Source organism: Haemaphysalis longicornis, unplaced genomic scaffold (genome assembly GCF_048455015.1).
Source record: "Haemaphysalis longicornis isolate Haplotype H1 unplaced genomic scaffold, Haemaphysalis longicornis Haplotype H1 scaffold_3, whole genome shotgun sequence".
Taxonomy (NCBI): Eukaryota; Metazoa; Arthropoda; class Arachnida; order Ixodida; family Ixodidae; genus Haemaphysalis; species Haemaphysalis longicornis.
In genome coordinates, this window is record NW_027526335.1 from 12554544 (window position 1) to 12578858 (window position 24315).

At 49.3% G+C, this 24315-nt stretch overlaps 1 protein-coding gene across 1 annotated transcript; it reads right to left on the reverse strand.

Annotated features, from left to right (window-relative positions):
* Positions 1-1998: 1998 nt before the first annotated feature.
* LOC144173805 (uncharacterized) lies at positions 1999-21267 on the reverse strand. Its single transcript, XM_077702062.1, has 7 exons — positions 21029-21267; positions 18386-18545; positions 15968-16095; positions 15418-15538; positions 14052-14210; positions 13447-13572; positions 1999-2613 (listed from the first exon to the last, which is right to left on the reverse strand). The coding sequence occupies exons 1-7, from the start codon at positions 21265-21267 to the stop codon at positions 2425-2427; spliced, it is 1122 nt and encodes a 373-aa protein (XP_077558188.1). The 3' UTR covers positions 1999-2424.
* Positions 21268-24315: the final 3048 nt, after the last annotated feature.

Genomic DNA, 24315 nt, shown 5'->3' on the forward strand with positions numbered 1-24315 from the left:
TTGAACAGTTAGTGCTTCAGAGACGCGAGGATTGTACAGCAAAGCTGTATAGCCCCAACCTCTACCCCCAATGGTTTAATCTCCGTTGGCAAAAACGCCAAGGCACCAAGAATACTTAACACTGCATGTTTCGCCCCTCCCCAGGTTTTGTGTAAGTGGAGACAGCCCGGGATTCTTGTAGACTGCAACACACGCGCTGTGCGAGGTGCATAATACAGGCTGAAATGCCAACGTACTCTGGGAGTAGTGAACATCAGGGACAAGTTGTGTAGCACGTCTTTTTTTTTAACGAAATGGTCTAGCTTACTGCCCTCCGTTGGTAAATTAGGTGGTGGGAATAAAAGTGCTGCAACAAATGCAAAGTGTGGAAAAAAGTTTTACTGCCTTGTAAACTCTCCCCAACAAAGATCTGCAAAGTTGCAAATTGTGTCGTCATCACCAGCCTATCTACACCCACTGCAGGGCAACGGTCTCTTCCATTAATCTCCAATTATCCCGGTCCTGTGCTAACTTCGACCAATTTATCCCTGCAAGCTTCTTGGTCTCATCTGACCATCTAACTTTCTGCCGCCTGCTGCCACGCTTGTCTTCTCTAGGGGTCCATTCTGTTTTAATGACCAACAGATATCTTGTCTTAGCGTTACATGCCCTGCCCACGTCCATTCTTAATTTCTACTAGTATGTCAACATGTGTTTGTTCCCTGACCCACCCCGCTCTCTTGTCTCTTAATGTTACACCAGGTGTAACATTAAGGGCAAATTGTGTACAGTGAACCAGGTTTAGAGGTATGCAAGATGTAAAAACTGCACTCGACTTTGGTTGAGTGCAGTTTTTTTTGGGGGGGGGGGGTATAAACTTACTTTTCACATTGTGCAGGTTTTCTCTGCAGTTGCCAAGGTTCATTTCAGCTTCGGTGAAATGGTTTGCCGTAGTCGTAGAAGCTTTAGGTGGAGACCATGGGTTTTCGCTACCCATTACTGTCTGTATACGACTACCAGTGGCAAGAGTATGTTTGATAGAGTAGTTGGCTACACCAGCGTTTGTGCAGTCAGCTGCCATTCTGGGTAATTGTGCAACTTCCCCTATTTGCAGTATCTTCAGCTTACTTTATAATGTGCTTGAAGTGAAACAAAAAATAAATGGCAGCTTCATTTTCCTTCTAAGCCAACCACGTGCCATCTAAGGAAGAGCTGATCCAAGTGAACTTAGGATGTTTAACTTGAAACAAGTTATTCAGCCTTTATGGTCAGATTCATAATTGTGCAATTCCACCAGAAGGATGTAGCAACTGTATGAACAGTCCCTTTAAGGAACTTGTAAGTGTCCTAAGTGTGTTTATTACACGGTAGTTCGATGCTGGTTACATTTAATGTCTATCTGGCCTTAAAAGTTGATGAGCACCTGAAATTGTGTTAAGTGAGCTTTTTCATGTAAATTTTTGCGACAATATATCTAAATTTTAGAAACGACTGCATTGGGGACGAGAACTGGGCCAGGTGATTAAATTCCTAATAGTGGAACAGCAAGCTTGACAGCACAAAGAGCATGCAACACAAGCGTCAACTTTTATTAAGGAGTGGAAAGCACTATATTAGATAACTCGCTCTCGCCCACAAAACCCAAGCTCAAGTGTTGTCAAGCTGGGCAACTTCACAGTCAAGCAAAAACAGGGGAACTAATGCATCACAGTTAATTTTTATACAAAAAGCCTCAAATATCGCTAGTGCTCATCTTGGTGTACAGCATGCCCTTCAGCGTGCTGGAGATTCTCACCCAAGTGCTCATTGATGCACTGCCCCCACTGTTCTACGTACATTTTATCACACTAAAACCAGTCGACTACCAACACGTTTAAGGGGACGCCCACGTCCGCGCTCCCAGCCCGTTGCTCAGGGTATAGTTGTTACCCAATGCTTCATCGCACAGTTGTTCTTTGTTATGCACAAGTGCGCACGCACTATGGTGATTAAAGCACAAGAAGTTTGATAACTGGGGCATATCCAGTCTACCTGGGGCCAAAAAGTGTTCATATTTTCGACTTGCAATCACCAAAATGGGGCATTCTAGACGTTCGATTAGAGAAGCCTAGAGATATGCGTGAAATCTACGTGCCGCTCTTAAAACGGCTTGAAAACTTTGTGGAGGAGCCAACGTTTAGCCAGATAATCCATTTAAATAATAATGCATTAAATTAAAAATGAAGGCGTCGGCAAGATGTCATATCTGATACTTACTTAGACACCAGTCCATGACAATCGGACAAGATATGGGAAGTCTTGCGCCTTGCACCACTGTGCCTTTGACAGTACCGACGTGCGACAGCAGCTTATAGACACACTGATACCAGCAGTTTATTTCGTACGCTACCATGGTTTTGCAGATGGTCAAGGGGACAGGCTCTTCTAACCCGAAGCAGCCATATATCAGCACGGTTTCTTCGGGGCCTGCCCTATTCCAAGTTGGAGGTACTCCTCGAAAGTCTCGCGGATAGCGCGTACACGGTCGAATACCCTGGTAGCTCCATTGCATGAATAGTCGTAGTCAGCCAGGTCAACGTTGAATATGACCCAACCATGCACCAGTTGTGGATATGCCTTTCGAAGTGTGCACATCTGAAAAGGGCAATTATTTTTCCTGCAGTAAGTAAATCGAAACTTGGACACTTGAATAGTCCAGAAAAGGGAGTTAACGCTGTTTGTCAGGTCAACATTTCGTCACGTCAATCGGGTGTCGCCTGAACGTGTGATAGGCGATAAAGCCAATGCGCTTCGCATGTGGTAACGTGGCTTGATGACTGACGAGTTTAATAGTACTGCAGTGATGCATTATTTTGGGAAAAGTACAGCATCTCCCAATACCGAAGCCAGTGTCAAGTCTGTGTCGCTCGAATGTGACGCTATCTGTGTTCTCGCGAAAAACTGTGTTATCCGAATCACTTTAGAGTACAAGTTGCTTCACCTGAACTCTCAGAGCGACCCGTTTTTTTTTTTGCAAGAATCGCATCGGGCAGCCGCATCTTCAGGTGAAGTGTTTTGCACCAAGGAAATTAAAATAGAGTGATACAAATCCTGCTTGATAGGACATAACAAAAAACAAATTGTCAGGCATATACAGTAATAACTCGTTAACCCGAAGTCGTGAAATCCGCCGAAAATTTCGAGACAAGCGGAGTTTCGAGTGAAGTGAAATACCAAAAATTTGTCGCCAGGTCACTGAAATAAGAGCTAATGCGGTAACAAACGCTCCACTGCACAGGGGAACTTTCGTAATAAAGGCAAAATAATTCGCAGGAAAACCGAATGTTTATTATTGCGGAAGAAAGAACTGTGTGATGCTCGCCTGTTTCGCGTTCGCATCCGGTCCCAGAAAAGCGTTCTCGAGCTGCTCAATGCATTGCATCATTTGTTGGTCGCCACCACTACATTCTCCCTTTTTGCGAATCAGGCGGATCATGTTTCTTGTTTCTGTCGTTGTCACTACTTCTCGAGGTTCCTTGTCGTGACCGCATGATCAGCTGCGTCGTCCACAGCTATCTCAACGATGTAGGCGTTGTAAAGCATTCCGGTAATGGGGAAATCGACCTCGTATGGCGCGTACTCCGCGTAAATTTGCCTTACGACCGCGTTCGGCACGTAGTGGGAGCTAAGCGTTCGAAAGGAGGCTTTAGCAGCTGCCTGTAGCGGACGTGGCCTTGTGTCCTCTCTGTCAACATTTCGAGATATCCGTGGTCCCCCGAAAAAACGCTTCGAAATAAAGGGGGGCAAATATTTCGCACTTATCGGAGGTAAATGGGCGGCGAGAAAATGTTTCGACTTGTCCGATATTTCGAGATATCCGAGTTAGAGTTAACGAGGTACACTGAGTCATGTTTTGGAGGCCTAAATGTGCGCATTTTGTTCCAAAAAGCCATAAGTGCCACTTCGTTCAGCATCTAACAATTTTAGGCTTTCATGAAAGACGTTATTGTAAAAGGGTAACTAGTTCCACTTAATGAACTTTTGTGCAGCTGAACTTCTCATAAATAGAACATATTTCTGCAAACTATTTGTGTTCGGCTTCATGGGAGTTTGCTTTAATAGGGACCCTGCAACACCCTTTTCAACTTAACCTTAAATGCTTTCAGAACGTAGTTAACAAACACATCCAGTACTTAGAATAAAGGCTCTCAAAGTACCTCAGCCAAAAATCACTGATTTATGTCCATCAGATAAATTGGAAACCTGCTCAAAAGATTTTTCTCTCTTTCCCGAGTCTGCATTCTTTGAGCGCTCGAATTACGTCATTACAGCTATGTAACGTCTATTGGCCGCTGCCTCTCTGTAGCAGCGATAAACCATCGCCTCCTGTATTTTTATAATGCCAAACGCATCAGCCCGGACCGGCCAACCAAGCCCTCTCCTACTCCTGCCACTTTCCCTCAATCGCTAGCGTTACCAGCGCTTTAGTCACGTGACCGGTTAATCTTGGGGCGACGCGTGGTGGAAAGCGGCAGCGTTGACAAAACGTGCTCCGCTGCGGGTTTGAGTTTTCTAACGCTGGCGAGAGCACCGTTACTTCGGCAACCTCAAACATCGGTTGCCTTGGCAACCAGGCACAAGCCTCTCGAATTCAGTTACGGTCGGGTTATCCCGGTTCAGCTCGGGGCCCTACCTTGCGACACATGGGCACTGTAGGCGTACCCCTCACTCCAATTGGGAAGCGGGCGATGCGTTTTGCATACTCAAATACAGGAGGCGATGGATAAACGCATTCGATAGCCACTGTGAAAAAAAAAAAAAAAAAAAGCCACAAAGCAAAGCATAAACGGAGGCTGGATAGTTCTGCTGCGATGTGTAAACCGCGCAGTGGCGCTCCGTGCTGTTGATAACTATAGCTTTGGCTGTGCTTCCAGACGCGAAGGAAAGAGTGAAAGCGCTTATCAGAAGTGTTTCAGGGCCCCGTTAAACTCACTTTTATCACATCCACGATCGCTTTTCGAGGTACCGTTGAAGTACCGTTAACTTCCGCCTCCGCCTTGTTCCGCTTCCGGTGATTTCGGTCAACCTGCACCTTTCCATTCTCTTTTTAACAGCGGAGCTGCTGTTGTTGTTGGCTTAATCTGTGCGGTGCGCGGCATCATCAGAAAACCCCGGGACATAGTTACTCGTACCGTTTACCGCGCACGTTAGCAGGCGCTTTACGAGGTGCGTCCAGCGTCGTCCAGGCTTGCGCGTGGTGCCCTCAAAAAACAAAACAGAAACAAAACAAGAAAACAGTTCACGTGCGTCCGAGCCTCAAGGTGGGAGCACAAGAGAGCCCAGCTATCGACGCCCAGTTCGCGAAGCTGGCTGCAGCCGGTTCTAGCGCGTGCTTACGCGTTTCACTCTGGGAGAAATCTGAAAGCCTGCGGACATAACGATCGGGGCTTACGATATAAGCCCCGGATACATGGACTCGACGAGAAAGGGTCGAGTCGACCGGCGGGTTCAGCTACCACGACCTTTCCCGCGTTTATATGATCCCCTGCCAAAGAATCGAGGTGAGGGAGCGGAGGGGTTCCCGGAAAAGGAGCTATCGTATTTTCACGATTCTAACACTCACCCTATATTGCTTAAAGGTAGCTAATAGTTGCGTGCGCGTTACAATCGGGCTCAAGACAGAAATAGGCTTCAAAGCGGCCAGCAGCATTGCCATACGGAACGGACACGAAGTCCCCTCAAAATCCAACACCATCCAATAAAAACAATCCGTGAACACCACGTGGGTGAATTTCGGCGCGCCAATTCCTCAATGGCATACCGCATACCTTGGTCATATGTTGCACATTTTTTGTGCTGCTGCAATTAGCCCGTCACTCCTAGAATGATAAAAATCAAGGCCCTTGAAATCGCAAACAGCTTCAATGTTCCCCGCAATAACTTTATTTCCAGCAGCAGCTGAATAAACCATCTTGTGAAGCACAATTCATTTTTGACTTCCACAGTTGCACACGTCAAATAAAGCCTCATTCTTCCAGGTATACGTGGTGTCATGTCTTTTTCCTCTGCGGAGTAGAGTCAGTGTCAAATTATATTTTTCTTTATTTTTTGAAATTATCCTGCGCGAACTCCCGCTCGTAACAATTCGGGGCACGTTAGAATCGCGCAAATACGGTATTCTGCTGCTCGCGACCCGCCGACTCAAGCCCACAAACGAGTCGACCTAGCCCCTAGGTCGACTGTACCCGACCCAACGTCCGAAAAACCTGTTTATTTCGACTCAACGCGCCCTCGTCGAGTCAATGTAAACGGGGATATAGATTGATATGACGATGACTATGCTATCACAGCGAAAAGCAACGACGGAACATGTAAACAAACAATTTCAAACCTAATGTAATGTGTAGTGGTGTGTCCTCCAGTGCGTACAAGACATGCCCGCTATGTTTCAATCGTTGCGCGACTGAGTGCAACCTTCGCCAGTTCTTTTGTCCCCCGCCTTCTAAGCTTTTGTTGCGTTTGTTGAGAGCACTCATGGACGGTGTTTACGTGTACGTATGTACGAAAGCAGTATGGAGGCGCTTTACTGTAAACATTTTAGCAGCTAGGGTCTTTCGTTTGCACGTTTTTCTTTTGATTTTGCAATTTCCGGTGACTAATCCGGTGGTATTTTGAAAGTCGGGAACTGGAGCGAAATGGGGTGCCATCTTGTAAAGAAATCTTATGTATTTTCTTAGGCAAAAAAACTATTGCCTTGTTTATTTCCTTTGATGTGATCTCCTCGGACAAAAAAAAAAAACAACAACAACAGCTTTTACCATGGCAATGTAAACAAATGTAAGAGCGAAAGAACGACCTTGAATTACTTGATTCACATGTACGCTCTCTATGGCGTTTTGGAAAACCTGTCGTCTTCGTAAAGCTACCGCAAGAGCCATAGGCGTCGCCAGGATTTTGTCCTGAGGGGGGCCTATGAGGGGAAAGAGTGAGATGGAGAGGGAGCGGGGCAATGGTTTTGGGTCGGCTTGGGGGGGGGGGGGGGAGAGGGGGGGCAAGTGCCCCTTTTGCGCCCCCCTTGCGACGCCCATGGCTAGAGCCACTTCAAATTTAGTCCAACTCGATTTTTACCCCGTTCGGAAAGAACCCCGTTGGTGCAGGGGAGTATATAGGACAATATCGGCTGTTACCTGAAAACAAAACAAAACAAAAAAACCTAGAGTGTGTATGAAATACTATAATGGTCATGGCCCCTCAGACGGAACGTTTATTTGCACAACGAGTGTGCCCACCCAGTCACGGTGTACACGACTAGGGAGAAAGGTGATGACCCTTACGCAGACCTGTACTGCACGCCTGCTAGTTTGTCACTTGGCTCTAAAGATGTGAACCCTGTCATAAATGTTATGGGAGCATTACCGTTTTAGCGCTCGTGTAGAGAAGACAAAGAATACGCCGGCGTTCACTGTCGGCGCATCTCGGGCTTCGTCGTCGTCACTGGTAGCAGCTCATGCACAGATGAAACTCTCGTATATATCCACAGAAGCCTTTGCGCGTATTATTTGAATTGCGACTTCGCAACAGCCCCTCTTTTACACCTGCGAAGTTTCCGAATGCCTCTGCCCCACCCCATTTTCTCCCAAGGAAAATTCTTGGCTTCGCATTGCAGAAGTTCCCTTTAGGGCTAGATTTTGAGTTGTCCTGTAGCGCCTGGCATGCGGTCTTCGTTTGACGGCGAGCCAGCATAGCAGGGCAGTGTTGCTTCAGTTATGCTAAAACAGTGCATTTTTATGCAAGCAAAAATCACCCGCTAAGCGGATTCATAGAAGGCTCAATGACAGGCTTACTGTTGCGCCATGTCCAAAGGCTAAGATTTAATCAAAACTTTTTAAACCCAAGACTCAGCTTGCCAGTACACGTAAAAATTCGGGTGAGTACGTGGGGTGCACCCGATGCCTTACATTTACCCCGGATCATCTCGTCGAGCATTCCACAACCGCCACTGCACCCCTTAGCAGCTGTACAAGCACGGCCACCAACGCCAAAACACGCAGGGACCTTCCAGTCCAAGTTTCAACCTCCGGTGAGCCCCCGTTTTTCATGATCCTCACCCCAAATATCGACCACGCCAACACGGCCAGCTAGGCCTAACTGGCGCACCGGCGAACCCGGGCGCTGTGGCAACGGTAGCGTACGTGCCCCGGGGTTGCTCATCCAGCCCTCACACAACACGCCATGTCCTCCGAGACCGATTGCCGCTGGCAAACCGTATACCACTCCCGCCGAAGCAGCCAAGACCTCGCAACAATTGTAATCCGCCCTTCGGGCATCTCACTTGCGAAGATCCAACCCACTGAACTCATGCAAGCCCTTGCGGCCGCCGCCCGCCATACCCCAAGTGAAATTTCTGACTCAATTCTTCAGCCAAAGACCACTGCAAAATTTGATCGCCGTCAAAACCTTCCGCCGATCAGCTCAACAGAAGCTCCTAGCCATTCGCTCCTTCCTCCTTGCCTCAACGTCACAACGTACGAAGCGGCTCCCGCAGACTCCTGCCGGGGTGCCATTCACGGCGTCCCAGCTGGAAGCTGCCCACATCCCATCTCATCTCCACTGGGGTTGCCATCATCAAGGCTCGCATGATGGGCAGCACGGAAACAGCCCTCATCACTTTCGAAGGATCCTTCCTTCCCCTCTACGTCCTGTATACTGCCAGGGCGAATACCGATGTCACCCAGAACTCCCGGAAGCTCAATTCTGCCAACGGTGCCGTATGATAGGCCGCCGCAAGGATGTGTGCACTTTGCCCCCTTCTACGGAGCTATACCAGACTTGCTCCCATGACCTTACCAAGCTTCCGCCTGGCCAATAGCATGATTGCTACGCCACCTGCCGCGACTGCAAAAGCTCTCATCCCAGCACCTGGATAGAGTGCCCCGAGAAACTTAAAGCCGACGCCAAAATCACCCAACAAGCCTACCACCACCGACTCGCTACCCGCAAAACAGACAACCTGACATCTCCTAGCTGGCGCCGAAATAAATCTCGGCGCCGCATAAACCTACTCACTCAAGAGACAGAGGAATATGCCAATCGATGGGCCAGCACGAACTGGTGGACACTGCGATTCACTAAACTCCCATATGAGCACAAAGCGTGCTTGGTCCCTCCTTAAAACTCTCATTCAGCCAACACAACGCATGAATGCGATTCCGAAGCTCTTACTTGCCACACAGGAGTCTACCGATCTCGCCAACTCTACCCTCAGCTTACTGTTCCACGATAGTGCAGACCACCCTACAAGCAGACTTCGCGAGCAGTCGTTTCCAGCGTCGCCCATGGACACCGCCTTCACTTTTCAGGAGCCACAACGAGCACTAGACTCCCTGCACCACAACACCACCCACGGCCTGGACAAAATCACGTACAGGATCCTGAGAAATCTTAACTGAGACTCTCGACAATTTCTCCTCACTCTTTTTAATAATGTCTGGGACACTGGCATGATCCCCTCATCCTGGAAACATTCTGACATCGTTCTTATCCCAAAACACGGAAAACCTGCATCTAAAGACAATCTTAGACCCATTTCTCTTACATCGAGCGTACGCATGGTGCTTACCCGCCTCGAATGGCACATGGAACACCACTGCTCCCCTACACCCAAACCGGCTTCCGCCACGACATTTCGACACAGGACACAGTGCTCCGCTTCTCTCACGATCTTTACGAATTCCCGAGCTCCTCCCAACTTCACGGCCTCCTAGCCCTCGACATCCACAAAGCATTTGATACAGTTTCACACGAGGCCATCCTCGCTAACCTTGCCCGAACAAACTGCGGAAGCCGAATGTACAACTATTTCAAATCCTTTCTCTCAGACCGCACAGCCTCTTTAAGTCTCCCGGGATCATCGGCTCCATATTTTAATCTAAAATCTGGCACCCCACAGGGCTCAATCGTATCTCCAACCCTTTTCAACCTGGCACTCGCCCAACTGCCTCCCCTCCTAGACTCTATCCCCCACCTCTCCTACTCCATCTATGCCGATGATATTTCACTCTGGTCCTCCCATGGTAGCCTAACCCAACTCGAAGAAACTCTTCAACAAGCATGTGTTGTAATAAACAACCATGTTCGCACCATAGGGCTCTCTATCTCCCCTTCCAAATCGGCCCTCGTGATCATAACGAACAAGAAAGGCAGAGTCCCTGGTCGTGACCTCATCAACATCTCCATTGATAATACCCCAATTCCTAAAACAGACTCACTAAAAATTGTCGGCCTTACTTATCACTACTCCGGTAGTTCCTACCCTACAGTTCGAATTATACACTCTCAGATCGAGAAAATGATTCATCTCCCGCACCGCGTCACAAATCGCCAGTATGGCTTACACGAACACCTCCTACGTATTATAGATGTTTTCACCATGTCACGCATACTGTACACATTGCCATACCTGCATCCCACGCCGACCCAACTAACCAAACTAGAGGCAGCTCTCGGTAAGCTCTACCGCATAGCCCTCGGCGTGCCCCACTACTGTCCTACTAACAATCTTATCGAGACCGGCACATATAACACTGTCGAAAAACCTACCCTACTGCGTCGCTTCCTCCAATCCCCACGACTCCGCTCCTTGGGCCACGTTCCCTCGTATCCGCATAGAACCCCTACGTAAGAATATGAACACCTCCAGGCATGCCACCCGCCGCTTTCCACGCTGTAAAGCCCTCACCAAACGTGTCTCCTTCCTAAAAAAGCAGGGATCGGCGGTATATTTTACAGACGCCAGTCATTTTCCCTCTACGCAAACAGGAACCGCACCCTTTTTACGCCACTGGTCGCTGGTTTCCGCACAAACGCCTTTTTTCTGGCCGCTAGATGCCACCTCCCTAGAAGAGCACTCCATCGCTCTTGCAATGCTGCTTTCACAACCTCCACCGAACACCCAACCTACATTTTCACAGATTCGCAATCCGCCACCCGAAATTATTTACGCTATACCGTCAACCCCTTTTCGTCTAACCTAGTGACTGACACTCTCAACAGACATCCTTCTCACCTCTTTGTCCTGGTATGGGTACCTGGCCACGCTAACATGGACGGCAACGCAAGAGTAAACGCGCTTTCCCGAGACCTATCCCCGGGTCCGTCTATGCCCTGGCCAACCTCATACCATCCTCCTTTCACTCGTCTTGACGATCGCGCGACCCGTAAATTCACTTTACTTTCCTATTGCCTCGCCCGCCAAGTCTACCCTTCTCCAGACTCGCGCCTCACTCGCGCCCAAACCGTTCTTCTGCGCCAGGCTCATACCCGCTCCATCCCATCTCATCACATTCTGCATCGCATACGTAAGTAACACGAATTAAGGCGCAACCACATGCGACGTTTTGGTCGCGTTTGGAGGCCGTCCGCGGCGACGCGCGTTCAGCGCGCGCCACCAAATACACAGCAGCGCGCTCGGAGCGCCGGTGTCTGCGCATCCCAGATTTTCGGTCCGTTTTCGGCGTCTGCGCCGGATGTTGCTATCCTCAATTTCCGGTCCCCCTCCTCACGCAACATGGCAATAAGTTTGACAGTCCAATTGCAACACAACATAGCACTTTATTTATTAGAACATCAATTTAACGTGTTTTGTTTGTTGAAGTTTTGATTATTCTTCAGTTTATTAGGAATGACTTAAACAGAACGATGCTGCCTTTACCAAAGTAGTCTGGCAACTTGGATCGGAGAAGCGCTCTTCGCGCGTCTCATGTGGTTGCTCGCCCTCTCCAACGCCCGTTCCGCATCGGCGCCAGGCGCCGCAGACGGCCGCAAGACGCGACCAAAACGTCGCATGTGGTTGCGCCTTTAGGCCTCCATTTTGATGTTAATAAAGACGCTTCTCTCTCTCTCTCTCTCTCTCTCTCTCTCTCTCTCTCTCTCTCTCTCTCTCTCTCTCTCTCTCTCTCTTGCTCGCTCGCTCTCCCTATCCGGTGACAAGCGTAAGCAGAAACCATACGCACGCTCACTTATTCATAGCCTACGGGAGATTCGTGCCGATAAATGTATGGACCACAGTTATCTTCTTCGTGCTGCAGCTTCTGCGGGAAGATTCGACACTATGGGAATGACTCTTTGGTCCGATGTTTTATAAGTACATCGATGGCTGCTAGCATCAAAAAAAATCCCCGAACCTCCCCGAGGGGGATTGTGAGGATGCAGAAATGCGAACGTCGAACGCAGCGTCCTCGGGTACCATGCGAGGAAGGCACCGCATAACCTTCGATACGTCGATGGGCACGTTCACCGCCTGCCCCTTGATTCCAAACTGCCCGTTGCCTCGAGTCAGCCGCCTGATGCTCATGAAGGGGAGTCGAGGCGCGATGAGCCGCTCTTCGACCGGGTTCAGATTGGGAAGATGCGCCGGCCGAGGAGGATAACGGTAGCCAAAACTCACGCAGCCCTCCTCTTCGCAGCTTTGTCTTCTTCTCCTTCTTCTTCTTCAACGGTTCCCCTACGGGAAGATGACGATGGTGGTTGAACGCGAAGCTATCTCGTGATGGACTGTTTGGTTGGCCAATCCCTAGGGGCATCATGCCACAATCATCATCTCACGCAGCCCTCCTCTTCGCAGCTTTGTCTTCTTCTCCTTCTTATTCTTCAACGGTTCCCCTACGGGAAGATGACGATGGTGGTTGAACGCGAAGCTATCTCGTGATGGATTGTTTGGTTGGCCAATCCTTAGGGGCATCATGCCACAATCATCTTCTCACGCAGCCCTCCTCTTCGCAGCTTTGTCTTCTTCTCCTTCTTATTCTTCAACGGTTCCCCTACGGGAAGATGACGATGGTGGTTGAACGCGAAGCTATCTCGTGATGGATTGTTTGGTTGGCCAATCCTTAGGGGCATCATGCCACAATCATCTTCTCACGCAGCCCTCCTCTTCGCAGCTTTGTCTTCTTCTCCTTCTTATTCTTCAACGGTTCCCCTACGGGAAGATGACGATGGTGGTTGAACGCGAAGCTATCTCGTGATGGATTGTTTGGTTGGCCAATCCTTAGGGGCATCATGCCACAATCATCTTCTCACGCAGCCCTCCTCTTCGCAGCTTTGTCTTCTTCTCCTTCTTATTCTTCAACGGTTCCCCTACGGGAAGATGACGATGGTGGTTGAACGCGAAGCTATCTCGTGATGGATTGTTTGGTTGGCCCATCCTTAGGGGCATCATGCCACAATCATCTTCTCACGCAGCCCTCCTCTTCGCAGCTTTGTCTTCTTCTCCTTCTTATTCTTCAACGGTTCCCCTACGGGAAGATGACGATGGTGGTTGAACGCGAAGCTATCTCGTGATGGATTGTTTGGTTGGCCAATCCCTAGGGGCATCATGCCACAATCATCATCAGACGCGCTGCGGACGCCGGCCAAGGGACGCACGACAACCCCCTACTATAATGCATTTCTGCATAAAAAGAGATTACCCATGTCATTCGCTCGTCTCACCTTGAAGCGGAAGGTCTCCTTCGAGTCGAACAAATAGAGGCGTCCTTTGGTAGGTGAGTAAAACCGGCTTACTACCGTGACGTTACCATAAGCGACGTCCTGCGGGTAGTTGCTTCGTGCACACACCTGGAACAAAATTAATGGCACTTCAATAACTGCCAGACGCTTTCCTCTTTTAAGCATAACCTCAGTGTCTTATTTGCCCTTTCGCTGAATTTTTTTGTGCTTCAGCTGCCATTCAAGCGAAATCGTGCTTGATTCCTGTTCTTGCAGCGAACCACTCAATCTACTATAGTACTAGTATAATTAGAAGGTTGGGGCCAGAACATACTATAGTATGTTCTGGCCCCAACCTTCTAACTCGAAGATCCTCGCTCGCTCGTTTAAGTCGTGAGCTGTTTTTAAAGTCACTCAACATGACCGCCTGTCATCGCATGGAGCGTCCAGGTAAGCCAAAAAACGTTTCCGCGCGGCTCGGTTGTAACTGTCCCGTGCCCTCAATTAAAAAGGGCGTCGGAATCAGTTACGACCACCGGGAATTATCGTGCAACCAGGTAGAGAGAAGCGAATCTTATCGACTTGCCGCGGGGCGTGCGTGTACGAACCTCCTTAATGGGGACTTCGATGGGTCCCTTGTCGCAGACAGTTCCGATGCGTGTCCTTTTGGGAACCTCGAAGGCCAGCACAGAAGCCCCGAGCGTGAAAGCGATAGCTGTGGGTGCGTTCAAGTGCTCCGTCTCCGAAGCGTAGCGGGCCATGTTGAACTGCGATGGTGGATTACAGAAATGAGCTCACGCGGACAGTTTCTCACTGCGCTAAACCTCCACAGAGCGCCCAAATAATCCTGTAGGGCCCTTTTGTTGTGCGTGTTCAGCTTACAATCGTACAAGGACTGAAAAGGTTTCAATTGTTCCGCGGAAGTTCTGCAACTGATGAACGGAAATTTCTGTGCAGGGTGCCATCGACTGCAGAAATTTGACCCCTCACCAAATATTACGCTCAAGAAACGAAAACATCCGTGCGCGGAGATTTGGGTGCAAAAAATTAAAGCCGTTCCACTCAATGTGAAAGCTGTCGTAAGTGCGGAGCAGTGATTCGCCATAACGGGCTGTAGCGCCGTTCTCCGCTCACTGTTACCACCAAATGCAATTCCAATTTCCCGCCTTCGCAGTGCTCGCGCGCACTCCTGCCTGAAACTACCCCAGCCGGAGTTCCGTTCTCTTTGTCCTTTTTCTCCCCGCACGTGGTTCCGTTCTCTTTGTCCTTTTTCTCCCCGCACGCGCATGCTTTGCACTGCCACATTTTGCGTTTACTATCGTAAAAACCAACCCAACGGGCGTCCTTAACTAAAGGAACGCGGGCGCTGCCGGTTACTTACGTATATTTTCCCTCAAAAGTACCTATAGTTTTCTTTGCGCTAAACAACGGGAAGATGTATGACAAGCGACAGCATTTCACGAGTTTCGAACGCTTATGACTATATATAAACCGCTTGGCTTTCGAAGCCTCTGGGGTACGCCGCGAACAACAGCGTTAGGCAACAAAAAAAAAAAAAAAAAGCGAACAGCGTTACCGCCGCCTTGGTGCTCTATATACTTGGGTCGAGCGAGCGAGCTAGGACGACAAGGCGAGCGCCTAAAGTGCTCTGCACTTAATAAAGATCCCCAGGTGCCGTAAATTACTCTGTACGCGAGGATCGCTACCACGGGCTGCGCTGCGGAAAGCGCTCGCGTGACGTCAGCTAAGGGTGACCTAATAGGACTTGGTTGCTGACTAGGCGGTTCGTGACACACGAAGGAATAAATTTGGAAGTTGCGCTCGTCCTGGCACCGTGTTGTCTTCGTCCTCGTCTTTTGCGCAGTTTTATTCCTTCGTCAGCTAAGGCACTTGCGCATTTGGCGTCTGCTTCACTTAGGCTTGCTCTCACTGTACGAAGGACCCCGCGCTACTTTTAAGACGCGGAGCACTTACAATGGGCGGCAGGTAGACACCCTCTAGCTCACGGAGCGTGGTGGGCGGAGTGACTGCTTTCTCGGTCAGTTCGGAGGCCATCATGTGCGTGGTGATAATGAAGACGTCGACGGGGAAGTCGCTGCGGTAATGAGGCGTGCCACAGGTATGTTAGCATCGACGCTCGCAAGAAAAGTGTACGCTGCGGTTTCATGGTGACATGACAGTTGCATAGCTTCTTAGACCATCAAGAGGCGAACTTGCGGCTATTTAGAAGTTAACCGCTATTTTGGCAGTAGCAGAACATCGCCACACTGCCTCGGAAAGATGGTATTTTGGCGGGACTGCTTGTTCACTGAACGGTAATAAGCCACTCATTCCCGCATGAATACGAACATCAACTGGTGCTTTAGTTTCACTTGGTCTACCAAAACAGGTTGGTAATGTTATTCTACGTTCTCACTTGTAGTATCCCGTAAACGTCAAAGCGAAACGGCACCGTGCGTGCATGTGTGTGTGAAGTAAAGGCGAATGATCGGCATTAGTGAGATAAAGTTTTGAACCTTCTTACCTCAATTCCGCTCCGAGCACGTCGTACAGAAGGTTATTCTGTGGCCGGGCGATGGAACAGCCAAGGAAAATGTACGCCGTGTTGAAGGTGTCGTTTTCTGTGTGTTCCAGCTGCAGCAACCTGAAGGCCTGTTGTCGAGTACGTGCGTGCGTAAACATAGGGTACAGCATAAGGTGCATAAGGTACAAAAAGATGCGTAGCAGTGGACGGGACAACATTACGAAACAGTTCGGTTAACGCATCTTTCTCAAGGAGAAAGAAAGGTGAAGTCAGTGCGCTCGTGTATGACGGCTTGCAGGAAAGTAAAAAGGGAAGTATAGACTGTACGTTCATATACGAATTATTTACTTACTACAGGTGGTATCCATTGAAAATTTTAGCTGTCAATTTCTTCACTTGGCAACACTGGAAACAGCCACGGACATACGGCGCGGCTTGAGCCACTGCGCCCGCACGCCGAAAAAAAAAATACACCGGCGTGCGTCGTCTGCTCCGTTTCAACCCGATTCTTCACGGTGGTGTCACCAGAGATGTTATTAATCGCACTCACATTGGAGTCGAGGCATTACTTTGAGTTCAGTAGGGTAGAGTTTGGAACGTCCAACACAAATCATGTGCTTAGCACGGACAAGTACCGCCATCCCGCGGAGCCCGACGTAACCAGTAACGACGCACTCACATGGTTGCCTGCATGCGTGTCTCGCCAGTGAAAATACAAGCTCCGGGAGGTAAACCTGGATGTAACGAACTCTTTGTAACGAATTCCTGGATTTAACGAAGTTTTTCAATTCCCCATTGCCAGCCACATTGAAACCTATGTGTTCGCGACCTCTATGTGACGAAACGTCGCCTTTGTTTTTTACACTTTTTCTAAAAAAAAAATGGCCGCAGAAATGCACCAATTAAGCGAACTTCGACCGCACCGCAAACTAACGTGCGTTTCTAGTGTGAGTGTGGTGTCGCTTGGGTGCTAGGCCTGCCTGTCGGTGCGTAGTCGTGCGTCTCATCTGCTATCTGTAGTGTCTATTCGTGGGTGATGAGATTCTGCAGTCGAAAAACGAAAAGTTCTGTCTTTTCAAGACAAACTCGCCGGCGAAAAAGAACGACGCCACCCGGTACAGTAGCCAAGCTAGCACCCGCTCAACAATTTTGAGTGCGGAAAAGAGCGTCAAATTCGCGAAAAGGCACCCTTTCAGCATCAGTTTGGTCTTTGAAACGAATTTAGGCGCCGAAAAGTTTCAAAAGTGACACTTAAGTTTCATTTGTGAATGTAGGGGCAAGTGACCTTGCTTCTTTGGAGTGCTGTGTAGTGTCTAAACTCGCGGGAAAGCAGCAGGCGCAAATCACACAGTTTTTCACCGTGAAATAAATCCTTGAGCGGTGAGTCCACCATCACTGATGTCGAACATTTTGGTCTCATTTCTCCTTCATTCACGCGAGCCTTAACTTGAAAGATGCATGTAACGAAAGCCTGCGTGTAACGCAATGGCGAAGTTTTGTCAACTTTGTTATAGTCAGGTTAAATGTATACAGTTGTGACAAAAGCAGGGTAATATGCTGAGCGTGCGTTTGATGGCGGTGGCTACGTAAATAAGATCGGTTATGACAAGGCGTACATGCAAAACGCGACAATCTACGTCGTGCTTCTAGCGATAACATCGACCAATGTTATTTTGGGGAATTGTGGTATTAAAATTTGGCGATACTGCAGCACTGTTTTATTTTATTGTCAACCAAAGCTTAGGTATGGTTGATGCATGACGGGTACTTCCGTCCAAATGTTTTGCATTGTGGACCTCTGGCGAGTACAACATTGGGAATCATATTTTCGTTTGCAGGAGCAAAACTGAAACACAGGGGCGACCCATAGGTTGACGGACATATAGGTACGTATTAGGCCTCATTCCCACAGCCGTCACCTTCTCCGTCATGGCACCGTCCCGTCAAAAAACCGCGACGGGGACACAACGGAGTAGTGTTCGCACTGGAGATCTTCGTCAGAGTACAGGGTCGTTTGTCTGGTGATCAGTTTAGGCTAGAATTGAGCGTGCTTATAACCTAAAAAGTAAAAAAAAAAATGTCGTGATACATCGATACAAGACGACTAGATTGGTGTAATGCGAAAATAATTAATGGCTTAGATTTTTACTTTACAAACCTTGCGCTCTCTTTTCGCTAAATTTAGCCGTAAAAATTTAACTTTTCTGATTGGCTGGTTTACCGCGGGGCATGGCCCCGTCGCGTTGACGGAATGAAAACGTAGAGCTCGGCTTCCCGTCGCCGTCGCACAGTCTTCGGCGAGAAATCGCCCGAGGAACCGTCGCCCACGAGGAAGGCGGTGATGTGACAATGACGTGACAGGGTGAAAAACGGCTGTGTGAATGATGCCTTAAAGCGTCAGAACGGCGCCTCACCCACCTTGAGCAGGGCAAAGACGCCGCTCACGTCCCTGGGGCCAGCGATGCGGCGTTCGTCCAGGTCCAGGACCGCGTGATGACGGACGCCGCTGTCCCAGTACCTCGAGAACTCCCGCTGGCCCTCCGGAGTGTCCAGCTGGCGGCGGGCATCCTCGACCCTCCTGCGCGTGCGCGAATGCCATTGGAGGGACAATGTAAGCGAACGGGTCCCGTTGCCGATTCATGAACAAGCGTTTAGGGGCAGTTAAGGTCGAGGCGTGGGATTATTAGCCAACATTTATTCGAACATTGTAGGTGTGCGGTATTAAATAATAATAATAAAAAAACTCCATGTACACTCTGGGGCACCTAGTTACGGAGCACGAGATATCGTATCATATTCATATGTATTAATGCAACCATAGGTAGTCTATGAGAGTAGGAAACAAAATGGTTGGAAGCTCAAATGGCAGCTGTAGTATGGATGGTATTCACATAAATGTTTAGCAGCCGATTTATTCTCTTGGAAACACTGAAAACCGCCATGACCGTGCCCACTGTGTCTGCGCATGCGTCCGCATCTGGCAAAAAAAAAAACACGTCCGGCGTTAATCGTATGCGCCGTTACCACCAGACTCTCAGCCGTGGCGTTAAAATCAACAGATATGAATAATAGCAGTGACATTGTGTGGTGATGCTACTTGCCCTAGAGAACTCAGCATCACCACTGGAGAATGGAGCAGCGGTTTCTCTGTGTTGCCTGCGAACACGGAGATCAACACCTTGCCCACGGCGGAGTCGTTCAGTAGAAAAGCCAAATAATGCTTCCGAAGAACGCTCACGAGCACGCCGGCTGAGATACGGCAGCAGCGTAGCAGTGCGCGCCAACGTTGGGGTGCGCGTTGTGATGATGATGATGATGATGATGATGACGCGTAGTGGCTTCCCCTTTGTAACGGGGTGGCGTTGCACAGCGGCCTTAGTCACAACGCCACTGCGCAATCACCTCGCCAAAAAAATACAAACAAAATAAATAAAAAATGTAATGTCAAAATAAAAAGAAAATACTTTTACGAAATTTTTGTGCTAGTCTGACTTCTTTGTTCGCATGTCTTCCCAGATTGTTCTCTGCCCTTTTCCCACCAAAATTCTAACCTTCTTTTACTAACCGCTACTGCTGTCTAGTTCACTTTTCAGCTAACCTTAAAGCCAAGGGCTTCGGGAAGCTGGATGGCTCCATCACTGAGGACTGGACGGATACTTTTGCACTCCGTTACAATATCTCGCATGGTTTCTGGCTCATTTCCGCAGCCTGCGCATAGTTCTTCCTGTCCCGGCTCGCGGATAAGCGTTTTTGTCCGCAAGCAACCCGCCCGGGCTTCAAAAAGCACTGCACTCCCTTTGGTATTATCGAATAATTTTTCCCTTGTGATGTCCTGCTTCCCGATCCTCTAGATATCTAGTGACTTCTTCGCGTCCATTCTCTTTTTCCATGTTGTTGCCTCTGTTTCTTTCACTTCATTTTTTATTGCCTTGGTCGTTTCCCCTGCACTTCCAGGTTTCATATACTTTGTCCTGAGCCTTCTGGTTCTTTTTCTTCACTGTGTGTCCACGCTTTTCATATAAAGATACCGTAACACTTTGGCCGCCCATCTCTGATCATCCATATTTCTAAGCCGTTCTTCAAAACATATTTTGCTCTGTGCTTCTCTCACTTCGAAGGATGCCCATCCCATGTCTCCCTGCAATGCCTCATTTGTTGTTTTACTGTGTGCTCCTAATGCCAATCGACCAAATGCCAATTGTTAGCTGGGAGATTAGTGACATCTACCGGCAAGTGACCGAACGAGATAGCGCTCCCCGACAAGCGAGAAATCAGCGGCCGATACTAAAATGCGGCAGCTGGCAATCAGCTGATCTGTGTCGACGACTTCACTCGTGTCTTGCGACAGGTAGGCTGTAAGACGCTGCGCGAAACAGTAGTTAATGTCGAGGTAATATGCTTTTGTGCTCGCTGGGACGCCTTATGATGCCTGCGCCGCCTTGCCCGAGCCCGCGCGTCCTCGTTATAGTGAACTAGAATACTTCCTCGTTGCTAATACGACACACATGGTTGCCGGCATGTGCACCACGCATGGAGGAACTTCCTCCATGGCACCACGCCGGCAAAAACCGCAAAGGCTCATGGGTACATCGTTTGCTCCCGCGGAGTCCCGCCACTGCCGGTACGAGAGCTCTCCTGGCCTCCCGTACGCCGGCGGCTTTCACGCGCGTTTGTGCCTGTTGTTTGTCACAGAGTGCTTGTTTTCAGAGAAGCCCCTAGTAGGATTAATCGTCGTTATTCATCGGAATCCGCGATGCATGAGCGTATTTTTCCTGCTGGAAACAGATAAACAACACGCTCACACGCGCGTAAAAGCCGCCGGCGTACGGGATTCCAGGAGAGCTCTCGTACCGGCAGTGGCGGGACCCCGCGGGAGCAAACAATGTACCCAGAGCCTTTGCACTTTTTACCAGTCACCTATAATGCGCCCTCACTGGTACGAACAGTTGTTTCCAGCGCGGTCTGTTGCCTAATCACACGTCGCTCTTTCTACAAGCTGGTGCGTTACTGGGCAGGAGGCCAAGAGGATATATGCTGGAGAAGGGCAAAAGGAGGTAGGACCTGTGCGTGACGGCCACTCCGTAGCCCGTCTTACGGGCCACCATGGCGAAGGCCAGGAAGGTGCGGAAGGCACTCGTGCGGTTGCGACCGTTCCACATGTCGATGGTTCCGTCGGCGGCTTCCACGAAGGTGGAGTGGAAGATGAGGTAGTCGCACAGGCCGTCCTCGCTCACCAGGCTGCTGTGGTTCAGGAAGTGCAGCGACAGGCCTACCGTGCACACGAACGGCGTCCGCGACATCAGCGACTCCGCTACAGAAGGGAAACATAAGGCGCTCGCGTTTCGTAATTGTGTACGGGTTGTTGTTCTGGCAAGCTGGCACTCCAAGCTGTCCGATAATGGTGACAACAGCACAAAGGAAGGCGAATATTAAGGGTAAACACAAACATAGCGCTGACTCGCAACTGAGTTTTATTTCCGGAAAAAGAAATTGGCTCCGATCCGCGCTGTGAAGCTGGTTGACTGCCAAGCTGTAAGCGACACTTACAACGATTATTCATGCGGCGTCACTTGAACTCACACACGTGGCTCTACAAAGAGTGAAACCAGAGACTCTGCCAGCCGTTACGTCCCGAACGCAGCAGCGCCGGCAGAAAAAAAAAAGACGGAGAGTCTTTCGAATGGCGAGGAGGAAGGCGGCACTTGCGGCTGTGGCGTCATCTCCCTCACTGCTTCACCTCAGTCTTGTTTCATGAGTCGCCTCCAAAAAGCCTCCTCCTTCTCTTCCTCCTCCTCCTCCTCCTCCTCCTCCTCAGACGCTGAATACCAACTACCGCCTGTCTCCTCGTCCTCACGTGTGGGCGTAGCTTAGTTGGCAAGACGGTGGTCTTTCGCTCCGCTTCTCCATTTGGGCCAAGGTTCAATCCCTTACAGTGACAGTAGTTTGTGTAGAGTAAGTGTAGCCAGTAGTAGCCGGGGATGTTTGTGTAGCCAATAGTAGAAACCGCACTTGTACTACACGGGGAAATTGGCATAACAAGAAACAAAACCAGATGACACAGAATCATGTACTCGAACACGACTGAGAAACAAAACTGAGAAGGGCAACGCGAAGACAGGCGACGCCAAGGTCCTTGCGGTGCCCCAGTCAAGTCCTGTCAGGTAAAGTTGCAAGTTTAAAATATGCTGGCTTTTTACGACTTGAAGACGGCCGGCCTCACACAGCGGGGCTAGCCCGGATTGCCTTGTTAATGGCTCGTGTGCCTAAACTGACTTAACCCTATCCTTTATTCTTTCTTCTCTCTTTTCTCTATCTCCTTAACTTTCTTTGAGTCCCCTCTATTCCCTCTCCCCCGCACCTGGTTGTATGTATATGCTTTCCCTGCCGAGCTCAATAATACCCCCGTGCACTTTCTTTCCTTTTCCTTTCCCTTAAACCACAACCAACAACAACAAACAAACTGGAAGTAATAGCGTCGGTAGTAGAGAGAGAAAGCACTTTAAGCTTTGCGTGGTTAGAAGGCCGTCGTGGCTGTAAGCCTCTTGCGAGGTACGAATCGCCAAGAAAGGAGGCCTATGGCCATTCCACATATGTCTAAATTTTCTCACCGGATTGAAACGGTGGCTGGTGGCTGGTAAGTGTAAGTTGTGCCCACGTCGAGTTTTTCGGCTCGGGAAAACTAGCACGAGTGTGCTCCGCCGTGAACGGCGTGAAAAAGAGCAGCCGCTGCGCTAAGAGGCACGCTCCACAGTTTAGTTGCAAACCAGTTGTGCACACACTGCCATTTTCCTGTAGAAAATGTCACGTCGGCCAGACAGGTAGGTGCGCTAATCGAGAGTAGAGAGTTTTAGCACTCCGTGTGTTCCGTCGTTTACGTAGCTACCGTGTCGACCGGGGACCCGTCTGGGAACTTGCGCATTCGTCGCGGTGGGGTGGATTAGTTCCGCGGGCCGGCCTTCGCCATGCCCGTGCATCCGTCACGGTGGGGTGCGCCTCCTCCCCTTCCGGTCTGCTAAAACTATCTAATATTAGAGAGTTTTAGCACACCGTCTGTTCCAAACGGGCTGGTAAAACTCGGTCAACACGGTAACTACGTAAACGACGGAACAGACGGACGGCTAAAACTCTCTAAAAAGTTTCCGGTAGACAGACTGCTTTACCGGTAGCAGTTACCTACAGGTAAAATAGGTGCAAGCGACTCCCCGGCCTGCAGCGCTCGGCCCTTGTGTGGGACTACAACGCTTGGGAAGGTCACCCGGCTTGCACGGGAACGGCTTGCCGTGCTGTGGTGGCGCCATCTTGGTTGACTAACAGTAAGCGAGACTCCGCTTTACGCTAAGTTTAGCTGAAAGACCTGTTCTTATAATAGGCAGTTTTAGCATATCGTTACCGTGTTTACGTTACCGTTTACCGTATTTGCGGGAGTAGACTGCGCAGCGCGAGAGTTACCGCGAACGGTAACTTACCGGCACAGGCTTCACCGTCGCCAGCGCTTCCAGTAACACGGTAAACGGTAACGCAAACACGGTAACGATATGCTACAACTGCCTAATGTCATTGCAAACGTCGCCCAAACACACGTTTTAACGCGATAATCAACATTTTAGCTTAAATTGATTAATTTCGCAGCGAATAAAGCATCGTTTGCTTCCGGACAAGCGCTGGGAGCACTATAGAACACGAAATCTTTGGAATAAAACAAACTTGTATATTGTCTTCATGGTCCCTTTAAGCGCAATTAGTTCGTTCGGCAAGATTATAAACCCTGCATAATTTGTGTTTGCTGTTACCGGCCTCAGCCACTCGCAGAGCTGGGTATATGGCATCATAGGTTCGGTTGCGGGAAATGAGCTAGTCACTCGCATGGCCATTCCTTTTTTCCCCTTAATTATATAGCTTATTTGAACGAAGTTTACGTTAAAAGTGGTTCCAGTATGATTCTAGCGGGGCAATATTTCGAATGAACCAAACTTGTAATTTGTCTGCATGCATAGCGCCTTTAAGCAGGGAACGCGATAGCGTTACCCGGCCCCGTTCTCTTCGCATCAGAACTTTCCGAGTAGTGGTCTCCTTCCGCTCTTGCTTGCACACCATGCGATCCCGAAGTTTTAGTGGGCACTGGACACCGGAAGGCGGCAATACGGGATATTTGGCTCACGCAAATTTTCAGGGCGCAGCTTTCAAAAGCACCGTGCCTTGTAACACTTCCTTCAACTTTTTTCTAAATTTTAGTTGCTTGCAGAACGTAGTCAACAAACACCCCCAGTACTTAGAATAAGGGGTAACGAGGTACCTAAGCCAGAAATTAATTCTCTATGTCCATCAGATAGCTTGCAAACCTGCTCAAA